Source organism: Pagrus pagrus, assembly GCF_965226575.1.
Source record: "Pagrus pagrus genome assembly, chromosome: 5".
In the NCBI taxonomy this organism is placed as follows: Eukaryota; Metazoa; Chordata; class Actinopteri; order Spariformes; family Sparidae; genus Pagrus; species Pagrus pagrus.
In genome coordinates, this window is record NC_140189.1 from 1,985,633 (window position 1) to 2,006,213 (window position 20,581).

The 20,581-nt window shown below is 41.5% G+C and overlaps 2 protein-coding genes across 5 annotated transcripts; one reads left to right on the forward strand and one right to left on the reverse strand.

Annotated features, from left to right (window-relative positions):
• The first annotated feature begins 774 nt into the window (after positions 1-774).
• Positions 775-8,123, forward strand: rab33ba (RAB33B, member RAS oncogene family a). The gene is made up of 2 exons (XM_084353884.1): positions 775-1,312; positions 2,493-8,123. Exons 1-2 carry the CDS (start codon positions 1,085-1,087, stop codon positions 2,991-2,993), a joined length of 729 nt encoding a protein of 242 aa, XP_084210010.1. The 5' UTR covers positions 775-1,084; the 3' UTR covers positions 2,994-8,123.
• A 71-nt stretch (positions 8,124-8,194) lies between these two features.
• On the reverse strand, positions 8,195-20,514 carry LOC311257924 (uncharacterized protein). Of its 4 annotated transcripts, none has more exons than XM_084353886.1 (6): positions 19,276-20,514; positions 19,055-19,114; positions 13,185-13,316; positions 12,143-12,289; positions 8,831-8,888; positions 8,195-8,695 (listed from the first exon to the last, which is right to left on the reverse strand). In XM_084353886.1, exons 1-6 carry the CDS (start codon positions 19,438-19,440, stop codon positions 8,589-8,591), a joined length of 669 nt encoding a protein of 222 aa, XP_084210012.1. In that variant the 5' UTR covers positions 19,441-20,514; the 3' UTR covers positions 8,195-8,588. The 4 variants fall into 4 exon arrangements, with proteins under 4 accessions (XP_084210012.1, XP_084210011.1, XP_084210014.1 ...); XM_084353885.1 differs by having other exon boundaries at positions 8,195-8,698; XM_084353888.1 differs by lacking the exon at positions 12,143-12,289.
• Positions 20,515-20,581: the final 67 nt, after the last annotated feature.

Below are 20,581 nucleotides of genomic sequence, written 5' to 3' on the forward strand. Positions count from 1 at the left end.
ATAGTATAACTGCAGATTGATCTTACTACATCAGACAGGATCACTCCTCTCACCAGTTCACAAGACTGTTGGTCCTCAGGGTGCTGCCAGATGTAGCACAGAAAACTGCCATCTAGTCAGTGTTTGTGTCAAAAATAAAATGCTACAGTGAATAAAACATTTCAGAGGCATATAGGCTATTGTTCTATCCATCACACTGCTACTACATTTCTGATAACTTACTTTGCACATTCAGATTAAAATAAACAATTAATGATTTAATATTTTTTGTTATGGATAAGATGATCACAATGACTGACAGATGATTCACAAGACAGCCAGCAGTATACGTGCTTGGAAAAACACTGAAAATGAACCGGGTTCAGTGGTGGAATTATTCCTTATTTGAACTTTTTTTTATTATTATTATTATTCCTTATTTGAACTATCGGCTGTCCCATGACATGCTTCACTTCCGCATTCTCCGATTCCAACTCGCAACCATAACAGCGTTGGCCGCACAAGGCGTTTTGCTGCATCTCCTGATTTCGTCTGAATGTGGCCCAAGGGTGGTGCTTTCTAGATCATCTGAATTCTGAGGTGAAGATTATACTGAAAGCCGAGGCAGACATTTTTGAGTGGTAGTTAGCAATGCGAACTGGAGTGAATGATATTCTGTATGACTGGTGTTAACAAACTCAAAGCTGAGGTCAGCAGTATCTACTACCTAAAGGTTGGAGTAAATTAATTATTTTACTGAGGATGGACTTTTTTCCCACGGGGCTCTGAATGCTACATACAATATATCTCGCGAGAAGTCTTTCTTGGGCAACATTGTACGTGGCGTCACAGCTGAGCACTGGGAGTGTTTACTGGGATGCACTTGTTTAAGATTAAGAAACTGTATGTATATCGACAATATAATGAATGTCAAATAAATGGTATGTACTCTTCACGTATGGCTTTTTGACGAAGAACGGTAGCTGGTATCGGAAGCTTCCTCGTTATACAGCAGCGCTAGTGTCTTGACCGACTGCTAACGTTAGTGCAGGAGCTACTGCTGTAGAAGGATATCCCTGCTGATCATCCAGCCTGTCGGTCTGATATGGCGGAGAGCGGGTCGTCGGTTGAATTCTCCAGCTCTCTGGCGAACTCGACTCTACCGCCGCCGAGGACCCGCATCTTCAAAATCATTGTGATCGGGGACTCTGGTGTCGGGAAGACCTGCCTCACTTACCGCTTCTGTGCCGGGAAGTTCCCGGAGAAGACCGAGGCCACGATCGGGGTGGACTTCCGGGAGAGGTTGGTCGAAATTGACAGCGAGAAAATCAAGGTGTGCAACGCAGACACAGTCACCACCAACATACTCAGTAATCCAGAGAAGAAGCAGATCTCGTGTCATTTTAACTGAAATACACTGTAGAAGAAGAAGAAGTAGGGACTTATGTAACCTTTCACTGTAAGATAAACATTAAAGAAAGTCACTTAAATAGTTGTGGTTATATGTGGGCTCACTGTTGGTGGAGTCGGTTTGTCAACTGTCTGTCTGCTGGCCACTGAGTTCCACTGCAACAGTTACGCGCCCTGCTAAAGGGCATGTCAATGGTAATAAATGATCAACAAGTGCTACTTATTCCATTTGGGCAAGTTAAGGATCACTGGCATTCAGGTCATTAAGATGACCACAGTCAATTTAAAGTAGTAATGGTCAAGAATAGCTGATCATTTCTATAAGCCCACATTTAAAGGGGCACTCCAGGAATGTATATGTTTTCAATTTGAGTAAAGCTGAGAGGTTTGCCAGAGACACATTAAAGCAACATTATGTAGGAAGACACATTTTGTGCGATTTGTCTTTCTCTTTTTCTTTCCCTTTTCATGCATCAACATTGTCTTTCTTCAGTGTACCTCTGTCATGGTGTCTGTAGAGGCTGATAATCCCATTCTGGCCCCTGAACCTGAAAACCTCCTCCCCGCGGTCCATCGCTTCTGTTATAGAGGTGTAAACACCAACGATCCCGGGCAGTGCTCCAAGCAGAGTTAGCTAGCAGAGCTAACTTGTAGCTACAGTAGGCAGCAGTTACAGGTTATTTTCAGGAAACTCACTAACTCTCTGTGTAAATCATGGAGAGTTGAGGCAGAACAGCCAGAGGACATTTTTCCCCCTAAAATATGATCCAGTTTCACCCAAATCACTGATAGTGGTACTGTGTGGTGTACTGCTGTAAAGCATTACGAACTGTGAGCCTACCCTCTCATTGAAATATGTAGTGCAGAAACAAGTGATGGGGGAGTGGCATAGACAGATACATCATTCAGTCTACTCTAAGTCACTCTTACATTAAAATGATTATGAAGCTTTGATTGTCAAATAGTTACATATCTTTGCTCTCATAGTTACAGTCGATTATTGGTTATTGTTTAATTGTTGCAGCTCTTCCTGTTAGTAGATTTAATTAATCGTTAGTTTGGGTGTTTGGGATTTGATCCATTTCCACACTGTCCCCCCACAGATCCAGCTGTGGGACACTGCAGGTCAGGAGCGCTTCAGGAAGTCCATGGTGCAGCACTACTACCGTAACGTGCATGCTGTTGTGTTTGTCTACGATGTTACCAATGCTGCCAGCTTCCGCAGCCTCCCAGCCTGGATTGAGGAATGCAAGCAGCATGCACTGGGCACAGAGGTACCCAGGATCATAGTTGGAAACAAGTGTGACCTCCAAGAGTCCATCCAAGTGGGCACAGACGTGGCGCAACAGTTTGCTGACACCCACTCCTTGCCCCTGTTTGAGACATCTGCAAAGAACCCAAACACCCAGGGAGAGGGAAACTATGGTGGAGGAAACAGTGACCATGTTGAGGCTATTTTTATGACGGTGGCCCACAAGCTGAAGTCTCAGAAACCTCTGGTATTGAGCCAGCCAGCTGAGGGATCAGGGGGTACCATCAACCTGAGTAGGGGGAGGGATGATGGGGGAGACAGAGCCAGGAGCTGGGGCTGCAGCAGCTGCTGAGGGAGAAAAATGGAGGGAAAGAGGTGAGACAACATCAACCTGAGGCTGCACCAGACCGGAGAGATTGACAGTGGAAAGAGTTGAGGAATGAGTGGTGCTCTAGAAAGAAAGGATGGTTCTTGCAAAGTGGCTTCAGCACAACACAAGATTGTTTCCATTAGAGGAGGATACATTTTATTCCAGTGCTTGTGCTTAACTTTACAAATGACTTAAAATGGTTTTGGGGTATAATTTACAGTGTGATTGTTGTTTCAGAATGGCAAAATCTATCACGGGTACCTGGAAATTATCCTGAACAGATATCAGAAATCTGATTCTAAATTATTTCACCTCATTCAATGATTTTATGTTGTGAACATGCACTGATGAAGTTAAATTTCTCTTCACTTCGCTTCATGTTAACAGAAAACATGGAGACACCATGACATTAATTAAAAAAGGGGATTTGGGGGTGGAAAATACCATATTCTTTCGTTACAAAACAGCTTTACCATGACCTGATGGGAGAGAAGAATTGCATTTCTTCATTCTGTAAAGGGTGGACAAAATAGCAGAACACATTATAATCCAATGCGTTCTGTGCCATTTCATTTGTGTTTGTGTTAGACTGTCATGCCACTTTTCCACCAAAATTAACAGGTCTACACCGTTTTTTTAAACGTGGGTCAACCTGCTAAAATTCGCCTATTGAATACATTCCCACTGCGATTTTTATCTGAAGTGCTACGTTGTACGTCACTGATGTCACATTTCATGGCACAAATGCACCCGAAATGGGTAACAACGCCAGTTAAAGTAAACACAAGCAAGTGGTAGGCAGCATGGAGGCCAGTGACAATGTTATGTTGATCACCGGTTTATACATTTTACTCCAGTATCCTTATTTGAACCACCGGATGTTGATAACACAACATAATGCGTCATCACTTCGCAAAGCGAAAATACGTCAGAATTTAGTGTGTTCACCCTGGGTCTTACGTTTAGATCAAAGCCGAGCTGAGCCGGCCAGTGGAAAACGGATATCAGAAAGATTTTACTTACTTACTTACTTTACGGCCATAATTTGTGGAAATGTAGTACTGACTGCACTATATTGAAAGGTGTTTGTGTTATTTTATCCACCCACTTCTTGTAGCTGGTGTTTGACTTTCACTTCATCTGGGATACATAACAGATGGTTGAAGTCATTTTGGTTGTAATTCAGCCTTTCCATTAATTTTATTGTGTTGCCTCAGCAGCATGCCAATGCACATGAAGCGCATTTAGATGTAAACAAAACAGGGACCCACTCATAAGCCCCTTCCACACAAGCTTTCTTTTTACAATGGGGTCTTCATGCACAGAGTGTAGCTGCTACTTACTCTTCTTTGCTTGCCTGTATATTACTTTCCACTCTTTCGTTGATGCTGCGAATACGTCCAAATGTAGTGCTGATATCAGTGCAAAAACAGTCATCATTACAGAGCAGTCTGTCCCCTTGCCCAAACCATACAGAGTATTCATTACATGTATGAACACATCTGACACAGACAATCTCCTCTTGTGTGCTGCAGGTGTGAACAGACAAATGTGGACAATATCCTGATTTGATTCTCTGGATATGTCTGGAGTTTATATGTCAAAGTTATACAAACACTACTCCATAGTGGCAGCTACCAGTGGTCAAAAACTATACAGGTTAAATTTAAAGGTGCAATATGTACGAATTTTAGTTGGAAGACATTCATAAATAAACTAAAATTATCAAAAGAATGTGAAGAAATAACAGTTTTGACGTCTGCATTGTATTACACAGACATCTACTGAAGTTAGAATGCTAACCAACTAGCACTAGCCTGTTCCGGACCAACATTCCTGTGCTAGCTGTGTAAACACCAACACTCCCCTTGGGCTCCAAGCTACCAGTCCTGACGACTAGATGCATGGCTAATCAAGCCAACAAGTTAACGGCAGCTACAGTTAACAGCAGTTAGTGGTGATATGCTGCCCCCTGTTTGTTTTGAGTATGAATTCCATAGTAGGCCACTCCTTAGATATTGCACCTTTAATACTGGTTGCTTAAAATCCAAAGATGGAAAACTGCGACTCTCTCGAAGAAATGTGCAATCGTAAGGGTTAGGGTAAGTTTTTTTTAATCAGATGCATATCAAGCTAATCGAAATATCGTTACTGAAAAACGAGGGTTTGTCATAAGCAAAATGTCATTTTCATACTAAAGAAAACCATGGGAAATACCCTGAAGTCACCACATTCACATTTTCTCACTTGCAGTGCCTATAAAAAGTATACACCCCCTTGAATGTTTTCCCCTTTTATTGCTTTTATGGAATCGTAGTCGATATAATTTGGCTCTTTAATGCTGATGTGAAAACTGATTTCTACAAAGTAATGTCAATTAATTAAAAATATATAATGTAAAATAAGTGATTGCATAAGTATTCACACCCCTTCAAGTCTAATTAATAGACACACCTTTAAAACTTCAGGTTGTCCTCCAGGATTTCCCTATATTTGCAATCATTTTAACCTCTACCTTTACAAGACTTCAAGGGCCTTTTACCGAGAATCATCCCCACAACATGATGCTGCCACCACCGCCCTCCACAGAGAGATAGTGCATTTATGGTGATGTGCAGTGTTTGGTGTCCGCCAAATATAGCCTCTAGTCTGATGGCCAAAAAGCTCCTCTTTGGTCTCAATAGACCAAAGAACCTTCTTCCAATTCACCTTGGAGTCTCCCACATGCATGAACTCTAGTTGAGATTTATTGAGCTTTCTTCAACAGTGGCTTTCACTTCGTAAAATATCCAGGAATACTGATTAACCAGTGACTAGACCTTCCAGACACAGGTGTCTTTATACTACAATCACTTGAGACACAGTCACTGCACTAATGTTATCTCCATTTCACTAATTGTGAGGCTACTGGCACCAATTGGCTGGTCCTCTGTTGAATTAGGTCAGTCACTTTAAAAGGGGTTAATACTTATGCAATTACTTATTTTGCATTATATATTTTTTAATTAATTGACATTACTTTGTAAAAATCTGTTTTCACTTTGACATAAAAGAGTTTTATTTGTACATATGTGGCATTTATAAAAGCAACAAAAGGGGAAAACAATTCCCAGGTCAAAAATGAGTTGCCGGGCTCCTTTTAACCCCTATTTTCTCCAACCCAATTGTATTACTACTCTTGCAGTGCCCTTTCAAAACATGCTTTTTGGTACAGATTATCTGGTAATGTGAGGGGTTTACACATCCAGTCTCAATCCTCCTGAACTGCTGATTGACTCATCGAGGCCACCCCGATAATATCAAAATGTTTGATATTTATGATTTAAAATCTGGATAATTACATTGGTACTTGCCGAACACGACCAAAACAATCAATGAGAGGCATCCCAGAACAGCTGACGGCGCTGTTAAGCAACAGGAAACATTCTAGCCATTGTTAGCGTTAGCTAGCATACTACTGTTGACACCTCCAGTTCTTGAATAGAAACAGAAAATCCTTGTTGACCGCGTCTCCCCATTCATCCAGACTTTAATCTTTTGCTTGTTTTTCGAAAGCAAGTTGTTGTACAGTGCCAATCTCCATTTTGTTTACATCTGCTTCCCCATGAGATCACGTCTGCAGAGCCATGAAGGGAGAACGCTGAAGCCACGGCTCTGCAGCTGCACTGTTAGCTGTTTATTGAAAAGTTATTAATATCAAAGGTGTCACATGTCCAAATTGCATCAAATCTGAAATTGCACTTTCTTTAGTCCTCAGCAACAAACCAGTCAAGTGTGAAGTGAAGTCGAGTGAATGGTTCTTGAGATATTTGTACAGTTTCCTTGCTTTATAGGTAGATACATGCTTGCTAACTTATAGTTAGCTACCATTTTGCAAGCTGAATTTTCCCTCTTCAGTTTCTTTTTTGAATGAAATGGTGTACAGTAGTAAATAAAACGTGATGTGAAGTAGATGACCCAGTACAGACAAAATACAAAGATTTCTTTGAGAGCTGTGACTGACGAGTGCAAGCCCTGCTGGCTAGGGTATTCATGGTTAGCTCAATAGCTTACCACAACAGTTAACTACCTAGTCAATGTTTGTTCACATCTTGTTTCTGCTGCCCCCAAGTGGCCAAAAAAAGTAATGAGTGGTTTAAAATAAAGACATCTCTTCTATAGTACTACAAGTGAGGGACGGCACCTTTGTTTAGCACCAGAGCTAACACTCAAACAGGCTTTCTATAACCTATGAGACCATTTCTTATTCTTGCACTCAGTGATGGGGGTAATATTACTAGGTATCTTATGTTAACTTGACGATAAAGGACACAAAGGCAACGTGAGGAATTTGAAAATGAAATTTAGAGAGAATTGTCTTTAACTGTATTTGCTCATTCCTTCCTCTGTATAGGAAAGTCTACAAAATAGCCAGATTGATAAACAAGAGTATAGTACTGTGTAGGCTAGCCAATGAATCAAAAAGTTAAAACCATACCTCTCATAGTGTGCACCTCCACATGTACATGGATGCCTATACCCACAACTCTCCTGTATGTTAACTTGTGCTATAATACTCAGCATGTCTTGCCAACGCCATTGTATGATAAAAGCTGAAGTTTATTTCTGAGTGGTATTACTTCGCAGCTTTGGATGTGTGTTGTGGCCACAGCTGGTCCTGTGGCTCCTCTGTTGATCACCCCAGGTTATGCTGCACATTGTTTTCTTGAGAGATATGGACTATCAATCAAACCAAAAGGCCTTCTCGTCTATGCATATGGACCAAAAAAAAGAACAGTCACAGACATTGGTTGTGTTATCTGGACCTGTGGCTTCCCAGCAGTGTGTCAACAGTGGAAGGCATTTTTTTTTATATTGATTTAGATTTGGTTGCTGCTTTCTTCTGTTCTTTAAGTGGCCTTTGTGTTTGCCCCCCATCTGCCTTCACACCAGGTCCTTCTATAATTTCCTTTGCCTTAGTTTTTTCACCACAGCCACGAATGGCAAATAATGCTACTGTATCCCTTATTGCAATTGTCCAGAAAGACAAAAATAAATTAAAGAATGGTATTGATTCACAAAATGAATGGACTAACTGGGGACAAGCAGCTGCAATGTGTTGTGTCATGTGTAACCTTGCAATAAACTACCTTTGAACATTTCAAAATTTGGGAAAATCAGTTGTAATAACTCAAACAGCTCAATCAGGTTTTTTCTTTATTAAATACAAATAGAATGCTTTAGAATGTATATATTGAGAACATAACTCACTTTAACACAGCACACAGGGAATAAGGCATGTCAGTCTTGACATGTGACGTATACAGGTTTTCAACTTTGACAATGTTTGGCAACAAATCTCTGGTCAAAGAGCTGTTTAGACACTGCCACAGTCCAAAGTGCTTGGTCTAATCAAGAGCAAAAACAACTAATCTCTAACTAAAACATCTCTAGACAACTTTCTGATTTGATATCTTGAGCTTATATTTAGTCTTGTGATTTCTTCTCTCTATTTATCTAAAATAAGAAATGTGTAGGCAAACTTCAGTGGAGAAACAAACAGGAATGTGTAGGCCCAGTCCCTAATGTAGAGGTGTGTCAGGTCAGTCTGCTATATGGAGGCAGTTTGGAGGGAGCCTTCTCTTCCTCAGCGGTGCACCTGTCAGTGGACTGAGCCGGAGAGTTGAAGAGCCTGTCATCACCTCCTGCTGGAGGCAGAAGAGAATTACAGTCAGGACTGCTTACTGACAGTGAAGCTACAACACTAGCAAACACAGTAATATCAGCAGCAACTGTGGCAGAGGATTGGTCTAAAAACAACATTTAACATTAGTTCTTACCTTGCCAAGTACAAACCATTTCAGTATCCCCAGGGTCACACTGAGGAACCAGTGTTTCCTGCAACACAGACAAAAACAGAAACACTGGAGATAATGTCACTCTTATTAGGAAGACAAAAGCCTTATTTTTAGAATAGTCGACATGATTTGTTTGGTCACGTAGATGCAAAACATTATAAACCACCAGAGGGGAGTTTGTTGTCAAAGCAATGTTACAATATACAACAGCATGTCCTGAACAGAGGTATCTCTGTGACTGGTGTTTGAAGTAGTCTGAGACTCTAAACCCCTTTTTCGATCAGTGAATGTCCAGTCTTAGTTTACCGTTAGTCTTCTGGCCTAGCACCAACATAACATGACTTTCAAGGCAAAGTAGCATATCATTAGCTACCTACAATTAGGGCTGCCACAAACGATTATTTTGATAGTCGACTAATCACCGACTATTTTTTCGATTAGTCGACTAATCGGATCATACGTAAATTGAATGTATAACATACAGTTTATCGCACCAGCATGCAGCTGCTCTTATATAACAATCATTAGCTTTCAGCTTGAAGTGTTTAAGGTATATGCTAACTACTAGTGACATAGGCCTTAATAAACTCTCCCATGACATTCTAATGCACCTGTACATCAGAAACAATAGGAGTGATAGGTACAGTAGGATATGCAATAATTAACTACTGCATACATCTTGACAGCTCCACTTTACACTGTTGATTTGTATAATCCCAACAGACATGTCCAGTGATTTTCAGCTCTCTGTGTTTACATGTGTCTGTTCTGATGATACAAGTCAGCGGTCCTGAAATGTGTGTTTCTCTTCTATAAAACACATTCTACATCGCGGAGACAACGTCTCTCCACTGAGGGCTTCCTTCACCTTTGAAACGGGGCAGAGCTCTGTGGGAAACACCTGCCTGACGCAGCAACGTAGAGAACCGTGCACGTCCGCGGCGCACAGCTCCACGGACATGCACGGGGGGGAAAACGGCGTCGCCGTCGCACCAAGTGCACGCGGCTACACGCCGCTTTGGGTTGTGAGCGCGCATGTTGCGCGTCTACATTGGAAGCTAATAGGTAGGCTATTATCAGTATAATCAGAGGCAACCATGAATGAGTTCGCCTCAGTTTCACGTGATTGTCACTGTCAGCCTGTTAATTTTACTGACCCGAGCTGAGACGCACCCCCCAAAACAAAAAGTCTTCGGATCTGAACGATTCACACAAGTCTCCTAATTGGCCACGAAAAAAGCGAGTTGCGCTTTTGGGCGCGCTGTTTGCATCCCTGAATATAACAAAAGTGCATTTTGTGCTCAGTGCTCACAACTTTATTCAACTTTACTACACTCTGACTCTATATAATCCCAAACTGCACAATGCTCTTGTTCTTAAGGCTAATGAATCAAATCGTCATCGCTAATGTTAGCGTTTACAGCTATCAATATGAGTAAGTAGTAAGTTAGCTCTCTGTTTACGCTAATGTTAGCAGCTAACTAGCCAGTTAGCTTAACGAGACGACTGTCCCTCTTCATCGTCGTTGTCAGCAACAACGTGCTTCCTTTTCAGGAGCTCGTGCATCGCACTTGTGCTGCCGTGAAAGGCAAGTTCTGTCTTGCAGATATTGGATCGCACACTTTTCTCTTTTGTTTTCTTAAAATGCTCCCACACTTTTGAGCTCCGTTGCCGCCGGGTAGCCCTGATACCAGAGAGCCCGTCTGGTATAACTTCAGGTGACACCACGGCTGACCCAGATTACCACTACTGCGCATGTGTGTCAAGGACAGAAAGGCAGACGCGGCAGTGGAAGGTGCCGCAGCAGAGAGAGAAAACAAAGTTTAAAAAAAACAACACGACGCGTCGACGATTTTAATAGTCGACGTAATCGTGACTAGTCGACTAATCGTGGCAGCCCTACCTACAATATATTGTAGGGTTACTGATTACAGTAGACACTCATCCTACTGGTTCTGGGTGCTCTTATATTATGCCTTGGTTCCACCAGGCACAGCTCTATGACACTGTGTCAGCAACATAGTTTTATTTAATCCTCCTCACAACTTCAGAACCCACCAGAAGCGGAAAGTTTTGCTTGCCTGATTTTGTTGACTTGTTGACTCATATTCCTTGATTTTTGTGATTCTACCATGGGTGAGTAGACTATGTAGTGAAATAGTTTTTTTTTTTGTTTGTTTTTACGGTCGGGAGTCTGCACAGGGTGTTTTATTTAAAAACTTGGCTGGATATTCTATACCATTCCTCTGTCTGATTTCCTGTCAGATGCTCAGTCAGTTCTCAGTCATAATTTGAGCCATTCGGTCTGATAACATTTCAAGTCTAGTCGAGCCACATGATTAAATCATTTGAACTCTATTCAAATTAGCTGGTGACTAAACTGGAAGTTAGCCGGCTAGGCTGTTGCTCTATGGGCCTCACAACCCAGACAATCCAGGTAATTCTACACCCAGGAAGTCTTTTATAGCTTCATGCGCCACTTTGCAGCTTTCATAGGAATGAACAGAACTCCGCCTCTGACACTGTATACAGATTTCCCTTGTTAGATCTATGGTACAGCTTCACGCAGCCTCATCAAAAATAGATCTGGCACATATTTTAAGTGGAGCAAAGCAGAGAGTCACTTCTGGGACGCTTCTGAAATGCGTCGCACGTGTCTGATGGAATCACAAGCCTTGTCTAGATAGAATGGTTGCTATCAGCTCCGGTGGCTGCATCACAGTCAGAACGTGACACAGTGTGCCCAATGGAATCTATCTGTTCTAGTTTAGGACGATGTTAGTGGCTCTGTCCTGCTTTCTATTATATTAGGGTAGGTTTACTCGCCTAAGACAAACTTGTTACATGATTTAACATATATTTTTGCCAAACTTATCACTTTGTCTTTATACTTCTTCATACTTTCTCTTATAACACTGAAAGCAAAACTCACTGTTTAATGACAATGAACCATAAATCTAACCTCAGGATTACTTGTCCACGCATGTTTTTAACATTAGAATGTACCATAAGTATCTGAACAGGATTATATTAAGAAGAAAATGATACAAGCCAGCAGTGACAGTTAACATTTCAGCCAACAAAATGCAGGGCCGCTGACTAAAAATGAGAAGATGCTTTTCTCTGCCTCAGTCTGAAATCAAGGACCCATTGTCTCACAAATGACTAAGAATTATGCGAGGTAAATCTGCCACCTTTAACAGCAAAATCTGCAGAACAGAACAATACAGTATATCAAAATACAAAAGTTTTTGCTAATTTTAAAGCCATTTTGGTGACTGTGTTCTTTCCTACCAATCCTGTTCTGGCATCATAGCAGCCACAGCATGGAAGACTACGGCAGCCCACAAAGGCGATGACAGATGAGAGAGCCAGGCTGATGGTGCAGGACAGCAGTATGGTGGCATTAGCCCCCTTCACCATCCGATGGAGCACAAACGTCTGAACAGAGAGAAACACTGTCTATAAACCTGTTTTAAGTAGTCACAGCTATAATGTGGTTGTTCTTGCACTTCCATGAGATTACAGTGTGGCCTTTAGGATTTTACCTGGACATATAGTACATACTTCATGACAGTTTGGCCAGTAGTTGTTAAGATATCTTGCTCTGTAACAAAGAGTCGGACTGACTGAGCATGACTTCCTCAGGCCTCACTACTACTGGTGCAAACATTAGCCCACAATTGCTGTAGTTATTAGGACAACAGTTTGTAGTTTTAAAAAGGACTACTCCACCTCTCGCAAGATTTCAGAGTAAGACTCCTTCTGGAATGAGACCTGGGCTTGGTTACAAAACCAATCTCATTATTTAACAAAAAAGTCTCTCTCTGTAGGAATTGTTTCCGTGATGTTGTCAGACACTTAGATAACCAACCTCAGCCTGTCAGTGATAAACAGGCACTTTTAGTGGACGTCACTTTGACGGTTGGAGTTTCCCCAAAGTATTACATTACAGCCATTGCAGCTATGGTGTGGCTGCCAGCTGAGGAGATCTACTGGAACAATTCCAAAACTTTTGGTAAGTATGAATCATTTATACACAAAAAGCAGGCAGACAAACTGCTGCTTTTTGTATTTTGCAAGTCAAGTAAACATAATTTTGTTCCGGTGTATGCCCCTTGCATGTATAACAATGTAATGTTGAAATTTGATGACAATTAAGTTCAAGTTCCTTAAGTTCAAGTTCCTTATCATTCCAAGTTTGTTCTCGTACATAAAACCTCAAAAAATGACTGAGCTATTGTCTCCACAATGACCATCAGGCTGAATTATAAGCTCTGATAGTCTCAATACAAAACTATAAAAACCTTTTTGTGTGTGTGTGCGCGCTGGTTACCACTTGAGGACTGTTGTGGTGGTGGAAGACTTCCTTGTCCTCCTCTCCATAGGTGAGTGTCAGGCAGGAGTAACCAGATATAAACACTGCAGCTGCACAGGAGAGTCCTGCTGCTACCACCATCACACCCACCTGCAGGGACAGCAACACAAGCTCGGCAAGGGGAAATTACAATATGTTAAAATAAAACTCCTAAATAAGAAAATGTATGAGCGCACATCCCAGAGAGAGAAACTTATGTTTTCCAGAGGAAATACGCACCATATTCTCTCTGAATGACAGTGACATTAACCACGCGTTTCTTTTAACCAATTTATATTGTCAATGTAAAGAATACTCATTACATTGAAAAATTCATTAGTTATGATTAAAATAATGGTTGTTGCTAATGTCTTCTCTGTCTCACTGAAACCTGGCAAAAACCTCTGGATTATTTTTCATTAAATCAAGTCACTCCCACAGGATACACCTACATGGCCAAACCCCGCACAGAGGGCCGGGGAGGTGGCATTGCTGCCATCTACAGAAATAACATCAAGACAACCACCATCTCCATTCCTCCTGCCCCCTCATTTGAACACCTCACCTACAAACTCTCCGGTCCCTGTCCTCTGGTCACAGCAATCATTTATCGCCCTCCCAAACCACATCCCTCCTTCCTTTCTGATCTTGCCGACCTTCTAACTCAGTTGTCTGCCATCTCACCATCTGTTCTCCTCCTGGGTGATTTCAATCTCCATATCGACAGCACAGACAATAAACCAGCCACAGAATTTCTGGAACTGTTAAAATGTCTCAACTTCACCCAACATATCAACTTCCCAACACACAGCCGTGGTCACATTCTGGACTTGGTTTGCTCCACCAATCTCAACATCAAACAGTTAACTAGCCACAACCTGTATATCTCTGACCACCTGGCCATCACCATGAACATAGACATCCCTGTCCCCACCACAAAACAAAAACGGACCATAACTTTCAGAAATCTTAAATCCATCTCTCCCTCAGCTCTCTCAGCCTCACTCACCCATTGTCTGTCTGCCTCCCCTCCCCCACCATCTGACGACCCCACTGACCTGGTAAACTACTACAATAACACACTCTCCTCCTGCTTGGAACAGCTTGCCCCCGTAAAAACAAAAATTGTCTCTTTCACTCACTCCGCCCCCTGGTTCACCCCAACACTCCGCCAAATGAAGACCCGGAAAAGACAACTCGAAAGACTCTACAAGAAAACCGGATTATCAGTTCACCTTTTAGCATACACCGACCACCTACAACAGTACAAAGAAGCACTCAATGCTGCCCGGTCCACCCACTACTCCCACCTCATCCACTCTGGCTCCAACAACCCCAAGGCTCTGTTCTCCACCATAAACTCCCTCCTCAAACCTCAAGACAACATCTCCTCATCATTCACCACTGAAAAATGCCAATCATTCCTATCATTCTTCCAATCAAAAATCAACACCATCTACAGTAACCTCAACACCTCCAGGACCCCTCCCATCTCCCCACCTGCCTCCCCCCCTGCTTCACCACCTGCCTCCCCGCCCACCACTTTCCAGCACCTGACCCATTTCTATCCTGTATCACCAGAACAACTCACAACCATCATGACCGGAATAAAAACCTCTACCTGCGCCCTGGACCCCATACCCTCAAAACTCATCAAGGACTGCCTCCCAGTTATCTCCCCACTCATCATTGACCTCATTAACGCCTCCCTCTCCTCTGGTTCTGTCCCCCAAACCCTTAAACTGGCTGCCATCACACCCATCATTAAAAAACCCGGTCTTGACCCTGACAACCCAAATAACTTCCGCCCCATCTCCAATCTCCCCTTCCTGTCAAAAATTCTGGAACGTGCTGTCGCGTCACGACTCAGAACCCACCTCACCTCCAATAACCTGTTTGAATCCTTCCAATCTGGTTTCCGTTCAAAGCACAGCACCGAGACAGCCCTCCTGAAAGTCACCAATGACCTCCTCCTCTCATCAGACTCCGGACACCTCACCATCCTCATCCTCCTCGACCTCACAGCTGCATTTGATACCATAAACCACTCCATCCTGCTCTCCCGTCTGGAATCCTCTCTCCACATCACCGGCACAGCACTCTCCTGGTTTCGCTCCTACCTCACAAACCGACAACAGTTCATCAGCATAAACAACTGCACCTCCCCCACTGCTCCCCTGTCACAAGGTGTCCCCCAGGGGTCGGTGCTTGGTCCCCTCCTCTTCATTCTCTACATCCTCCCCCTTGGCCAGATCATCCGTCAACACGACCTTCAGTTTCACTGTTATGCCGATGACATCCAACTGTACATATCCACCAAAGCCATCACCAACACCACCCACTCCACACTCAGCAACTGTCTCACCGAAATTAAATCATGGATGCAAACAAACTATCTTCAACTAAACAGTGACAAATCGGATATAATCATCATTGACCCTGCCTCCCGCACCAAAGCCAGTCACAACTTCTCCCTCACCTTTGATAACTGCACTCTATCACCCTCATCACACACCCGCAACCTAGGAATCATCTTTGACAGTAAACTACGGTTTGACCTCCACATCAACCATATTACCAGGACCGCCTTCTTCCACCTGAAAAACATCGCCCGTCTCCGCCCCTCACTCACCTTCTCTGCTGCAGAAACCCTCATACATGCATTTGTCACATCCAGACTGGACTACTGTAACAGCATCCTCCATGGCTCACCATCTAAACTTCTCAAGAAACTGCAATACATCCAGAACTCAGCCGCACGCCTGCTCACCCATACCCGCTCCAGAGACCACATCACCCCCGTCCTCCGTGACCTACACTGGCTGCCCATCACTCACCGCATACAGTTCAAAATCATCCTCCTCACTCACAAAGCACTTAATAACCTAGCCCCCCCTTACCTCACAGACCTACTTCATAACCACACCCCCTCCCGCGACCTCCGCTCATCCGAAGGAAACATCCTCTCTCCACCTACACGGACCAAGCACCGAACCTGGGGAGACAGAGCCTTCTCCATCGCTGCCCCCTCCCTCTGGAACTCACTCCCCATACCGATCCGTACCTGCACACACCTCCCAACATTTAAAACCATGCTCAAAACGCACCTTTTTAAATTAGCTTTTAATTTATAATCTTGATGTGCTTGTTTTATACTGTTCTCTGTGTTTTTACTGTATCTTACTGTTTTTAACTGTATATTTCATGATTTTTTAAAGTGTAAAGTGTCTTTGAGCATCTGTAAAAGCGCTTATAAATAAAATTTATTATTATTATTATTACTGTATTAATGATTGTTTTGTTTTCCATTTACAGAACCAGGGGTCTGTATGAAGACCAAGTTTTTTTTGTTTTAAGGCGCGTACACAGAACGGACAGCTAGCGGGTTTTAAATGCAAAAGAGTGCTGAATAAGCATCCCTAAACTGTAATTAACCATGTATTAATGCTCCTTGTGACCGTTATTGTAAAGCTGAAAACATGTATTATTTAAGCAATACATTTTACATGCACAAGGATAATAAATAAGCATAACTTAAACATAATGAACCATTTCAACCATTGAAATGGTTCAACCATTTCATTTCAAAAGAAATAGTTAAATGTTGTAAATAAAATAATTGCATTAACTTTTAACATGTAGCATTATGAATGAATGAATGAATGCAAATTTATTTCGAACACGTGAAAACAAAACAAAAAAAAGTTAAATTAGTTAGACAAATAAGCATAATAAAACGAAAAGCATGTTACACATAAGTATATTCCATTAACAAGCACTGACATGCCCGAAAAAGAGTAGGAAGAAGTATACACTTATTTTATCCTACCCCTTCTCCACAACTCAGTAGTTAATCATAATCATATTTACATACACATGATGAACACACATACACATACATACATAAACTCACACATACATACAAATATATATACATAGCTTATCATGTAATATACATAATATATATACACAGACCACATTTCTAGGTCTTATTGTAAAAATTCAGTTATTACCACAAATTTATATTTCATAACATTTATATTTTATACACACAAACACGTGTACATCCATGAAAACACCTACCGATTTTTAAAGCCCTCGCTTATCCCTGTATCTTTTGAAAATCATCACCTTGTACCTTTTTTGAACTGGATCATGCTTGGACATTGCTTTAGCTCCATACTAATACCATTCCACACCACCGCTTGAAATCCACATACTTTTTATAGTCGCGCGAACAGCTAGCATCTTGACATTCAACTTTCCCTCAAATTATAACCCCCTCTCTCTATATAAAAAAAAAAGGTTTCTGAATATAACCTGGTAGTACTTTGTTTCTTGCTTTATACATTACTCTGGCAGTTTGATATTCAACCAGGTCAATGAACTTTAACACACAGGAATTTAAAAACAATAAGTTGGTGTGATCATCCTACTTTATGAACTGTTCTTATGGATCATTTTTGAAGTGTGAAGGTGTTAACCCAGACCTCCAAACAGTAATTTAAATATGGTAAGACCAGTCAACAGAAGAGAATGTGCAGTGATTTGTGATCCAGTACGTGCTTTATTTGATATTTGATTATTTCGTTTACATTTTCCAAACAACATTATCTTTGTTTTGCTTAAATCTATTGATAATTTAGTAACATCAAACCACCTTTTTAATTTCAGATGTGATTAACTATCTAAGTATTCTAACTATTAAGTCCACATGTCCAAACATGATGACATTAACTCACCCATCTTCACAAACTGTTGCCTGTCATCTAGATAGCTTCACAGCCAGTTCAAAACAACCCCCTGATACCACACCATATCATGTTCACTGTACTTTGAATGACTGGAATAAGCCGCTAATAAAGAAAAAGATGAATCAATCAAATAGACGTATACCCAAATTTAGCCTGTATAATACCCGAAGGCTTATACTGCTGGATCAGTTGGAATATCGATGCCCAAAGGCTTATATACTGGATCACCACTTTCTTATCACAATAAGCCAGAAGTAAAACAGTAAACAGTAAAACTACCAGATGTCAGAAAACATCCCATATAATATCCTTTTTTCTTTATTAGCGGCTTATTCCAGTCAGTATAGTCAGTCAGTCAGGATCAGTATACCAGTCCAGGGATTGGTATATGCCGCTGAGCAGCAATTGACATACCTTCGGCCACTTTTCGATCTCGGCGTCACTCCTGAATACTGTATATTATTTGGATGTCTGAGTAAAGTATGCAATAATTTCAGTTTGACTATTATACTACTATACTATACTACTATAATATGACTATTGAATATTTATTTCACTGCATGTACCTGGCCCTTTCTCTGAAAAGACTCAGTAAACTCAGTTTCTTGAGTGCAGAGTATTGGTAGACCGATCCACCCACCCCTTGTGCACACTTTCTTTTTGTTATCACAAATGTTGGTATCAGGTTAACAATTTGCATTCAAGACCAAGAAGCCTCGACTGTCATGGATTTTCCTCTAAGGTCACCTGGCCTCAACCCCACCGAACATTTATACTGGTACTTAAAGACTGAGGAAGCCGAGCATTCTGTGGCATCACAAGAAGCTTTTTGGATCACTGTCGATAACATGAGTCAGCAGGTTTTATCTACTTGTGGAGTCCATACAGCATGAGTGCATGCTGTTGTTTAAGCAGAAGGGGGACACACCAAATATTATATAAGATATTCTGAAATTCATGGACATTTTTCAGAGATTCAACTTTTCACTCAGATTGTTAAACTGATATTATCACTTGTATTGGGGGGGGAAAAGAAGAATTTTGTCCAGTGGTCTCAGACTTCTTGTCACCAAGAGTCAAAACCGTCACACTTACCAGTATTGAGTTTTTCCTCTGGGAGGCAAACAGCGCCAGAACACCTGGAGAGGCCATGATCTAAATGGAGGTGAGAGCGGCCTGAATTAAATCTCCACATAGAACAACACAGATACTATGAGTGGTTATCATACTTAATCCCTAGGCTGCATGTTGATACCGCCCATTGATTACCTACTAGAAAGAGAGAAAGAGTTTCTGACAGAGGATCAATATCTCACCAGTCCTCCCCACACCGGCGTCCTGGTGGTACTCAGTGGGGTATCCTTGCGAAAAACAGCGTCCATGAACCCACACACCACACAAAGACCCGTACAAGCCAGCTGGAGGATCCCGAGGACGAGCATGCTCTTCTGGTTGAAAATGAAGTACCGGTATCGGTCCATCTCCTATTAATCCGCTAGAAAGTCACTATTACCAGTCAGTATCTCTCCGCGATCAGAGGTGATGTTTAGCAGGTTTGTGAAACTTCAAGTTAGCTTGATGCTCGGTGTCGGTTTGTGGGCTTTCTGTGTCAAAAACACGAGTCCCCGTGGTCACAACAGCGGTCAAAATTAATTAACTCTAAAATATGGTTGCTTTCATTACAGCAAGACAAACTTTCAGTATTTCTATCCAGTAGTGTCTATCTTCCGGTCCGCAGGCTGGCTTCAGTGTTGATTCAGCAGGTAGGAAGTTTATCCATTAACCTGGCTGGCCGGCAGCAGGTGGCGGTGATTTGATGCCCAGAATTTGGACTCTCAGGCTGTCGAGAAGAACCTCCGCCCCTACTCCTGCCTTAGAATTCTTTCGACTTTTAAAGATAAGATTCGTCAACTCAAGTATCTAACTTATATACACGGATGTGTAAGTCAGAGTTAAACAATTTCTGCTTCTATAGTTCTACCAGTAACATGACTAGTACATTACATAGGGGTGAACTTAAATCCAGATACTTGGCGTGGGATTCTAGCACTATCCCTTAAAAACGAATTAATAGTCTGACAAAAATGTTAGGTTGAAAAATCTGACATTTCATTACAAAATTAAATGGTTGGCTACTCAAAATTAGCTCAAATTTAGCAAGAAAGTTCACTATTGTATCACCTGGTCTTTAAAAACTATAAATGAGATCCATAATACTATCTTTGGATTTATATTCAGTTACTTAGCTTTTAGCATTGCAGTTATTCCAATTATATGCATTAAAGGCATTTAATAGCATTCCTTTTCATATCATTTCTTAGACATTAGTTCTCAATTTTGATCCACAATAAAATACTAAATCTGTGTGCTATACACAAAATACTTCATCAGCAAATCAGTGTACAATATATAAAAAATACCAGAGTACTTGCAGTAGTACAGCTAAGTTTTTCGAGGAACTAGGAAAACACCGTTTTCATGTCTTTTAGAGAAACCCAATTCATAAATTCATGTGAAATATTTTTTCTTTTAAAACTTGACAAAACACTTTTGAACAATACAATACCTTTGAGATAAATGGTAGTTTTAGATAGCATCTATGGCAAAAACACACACAAATTC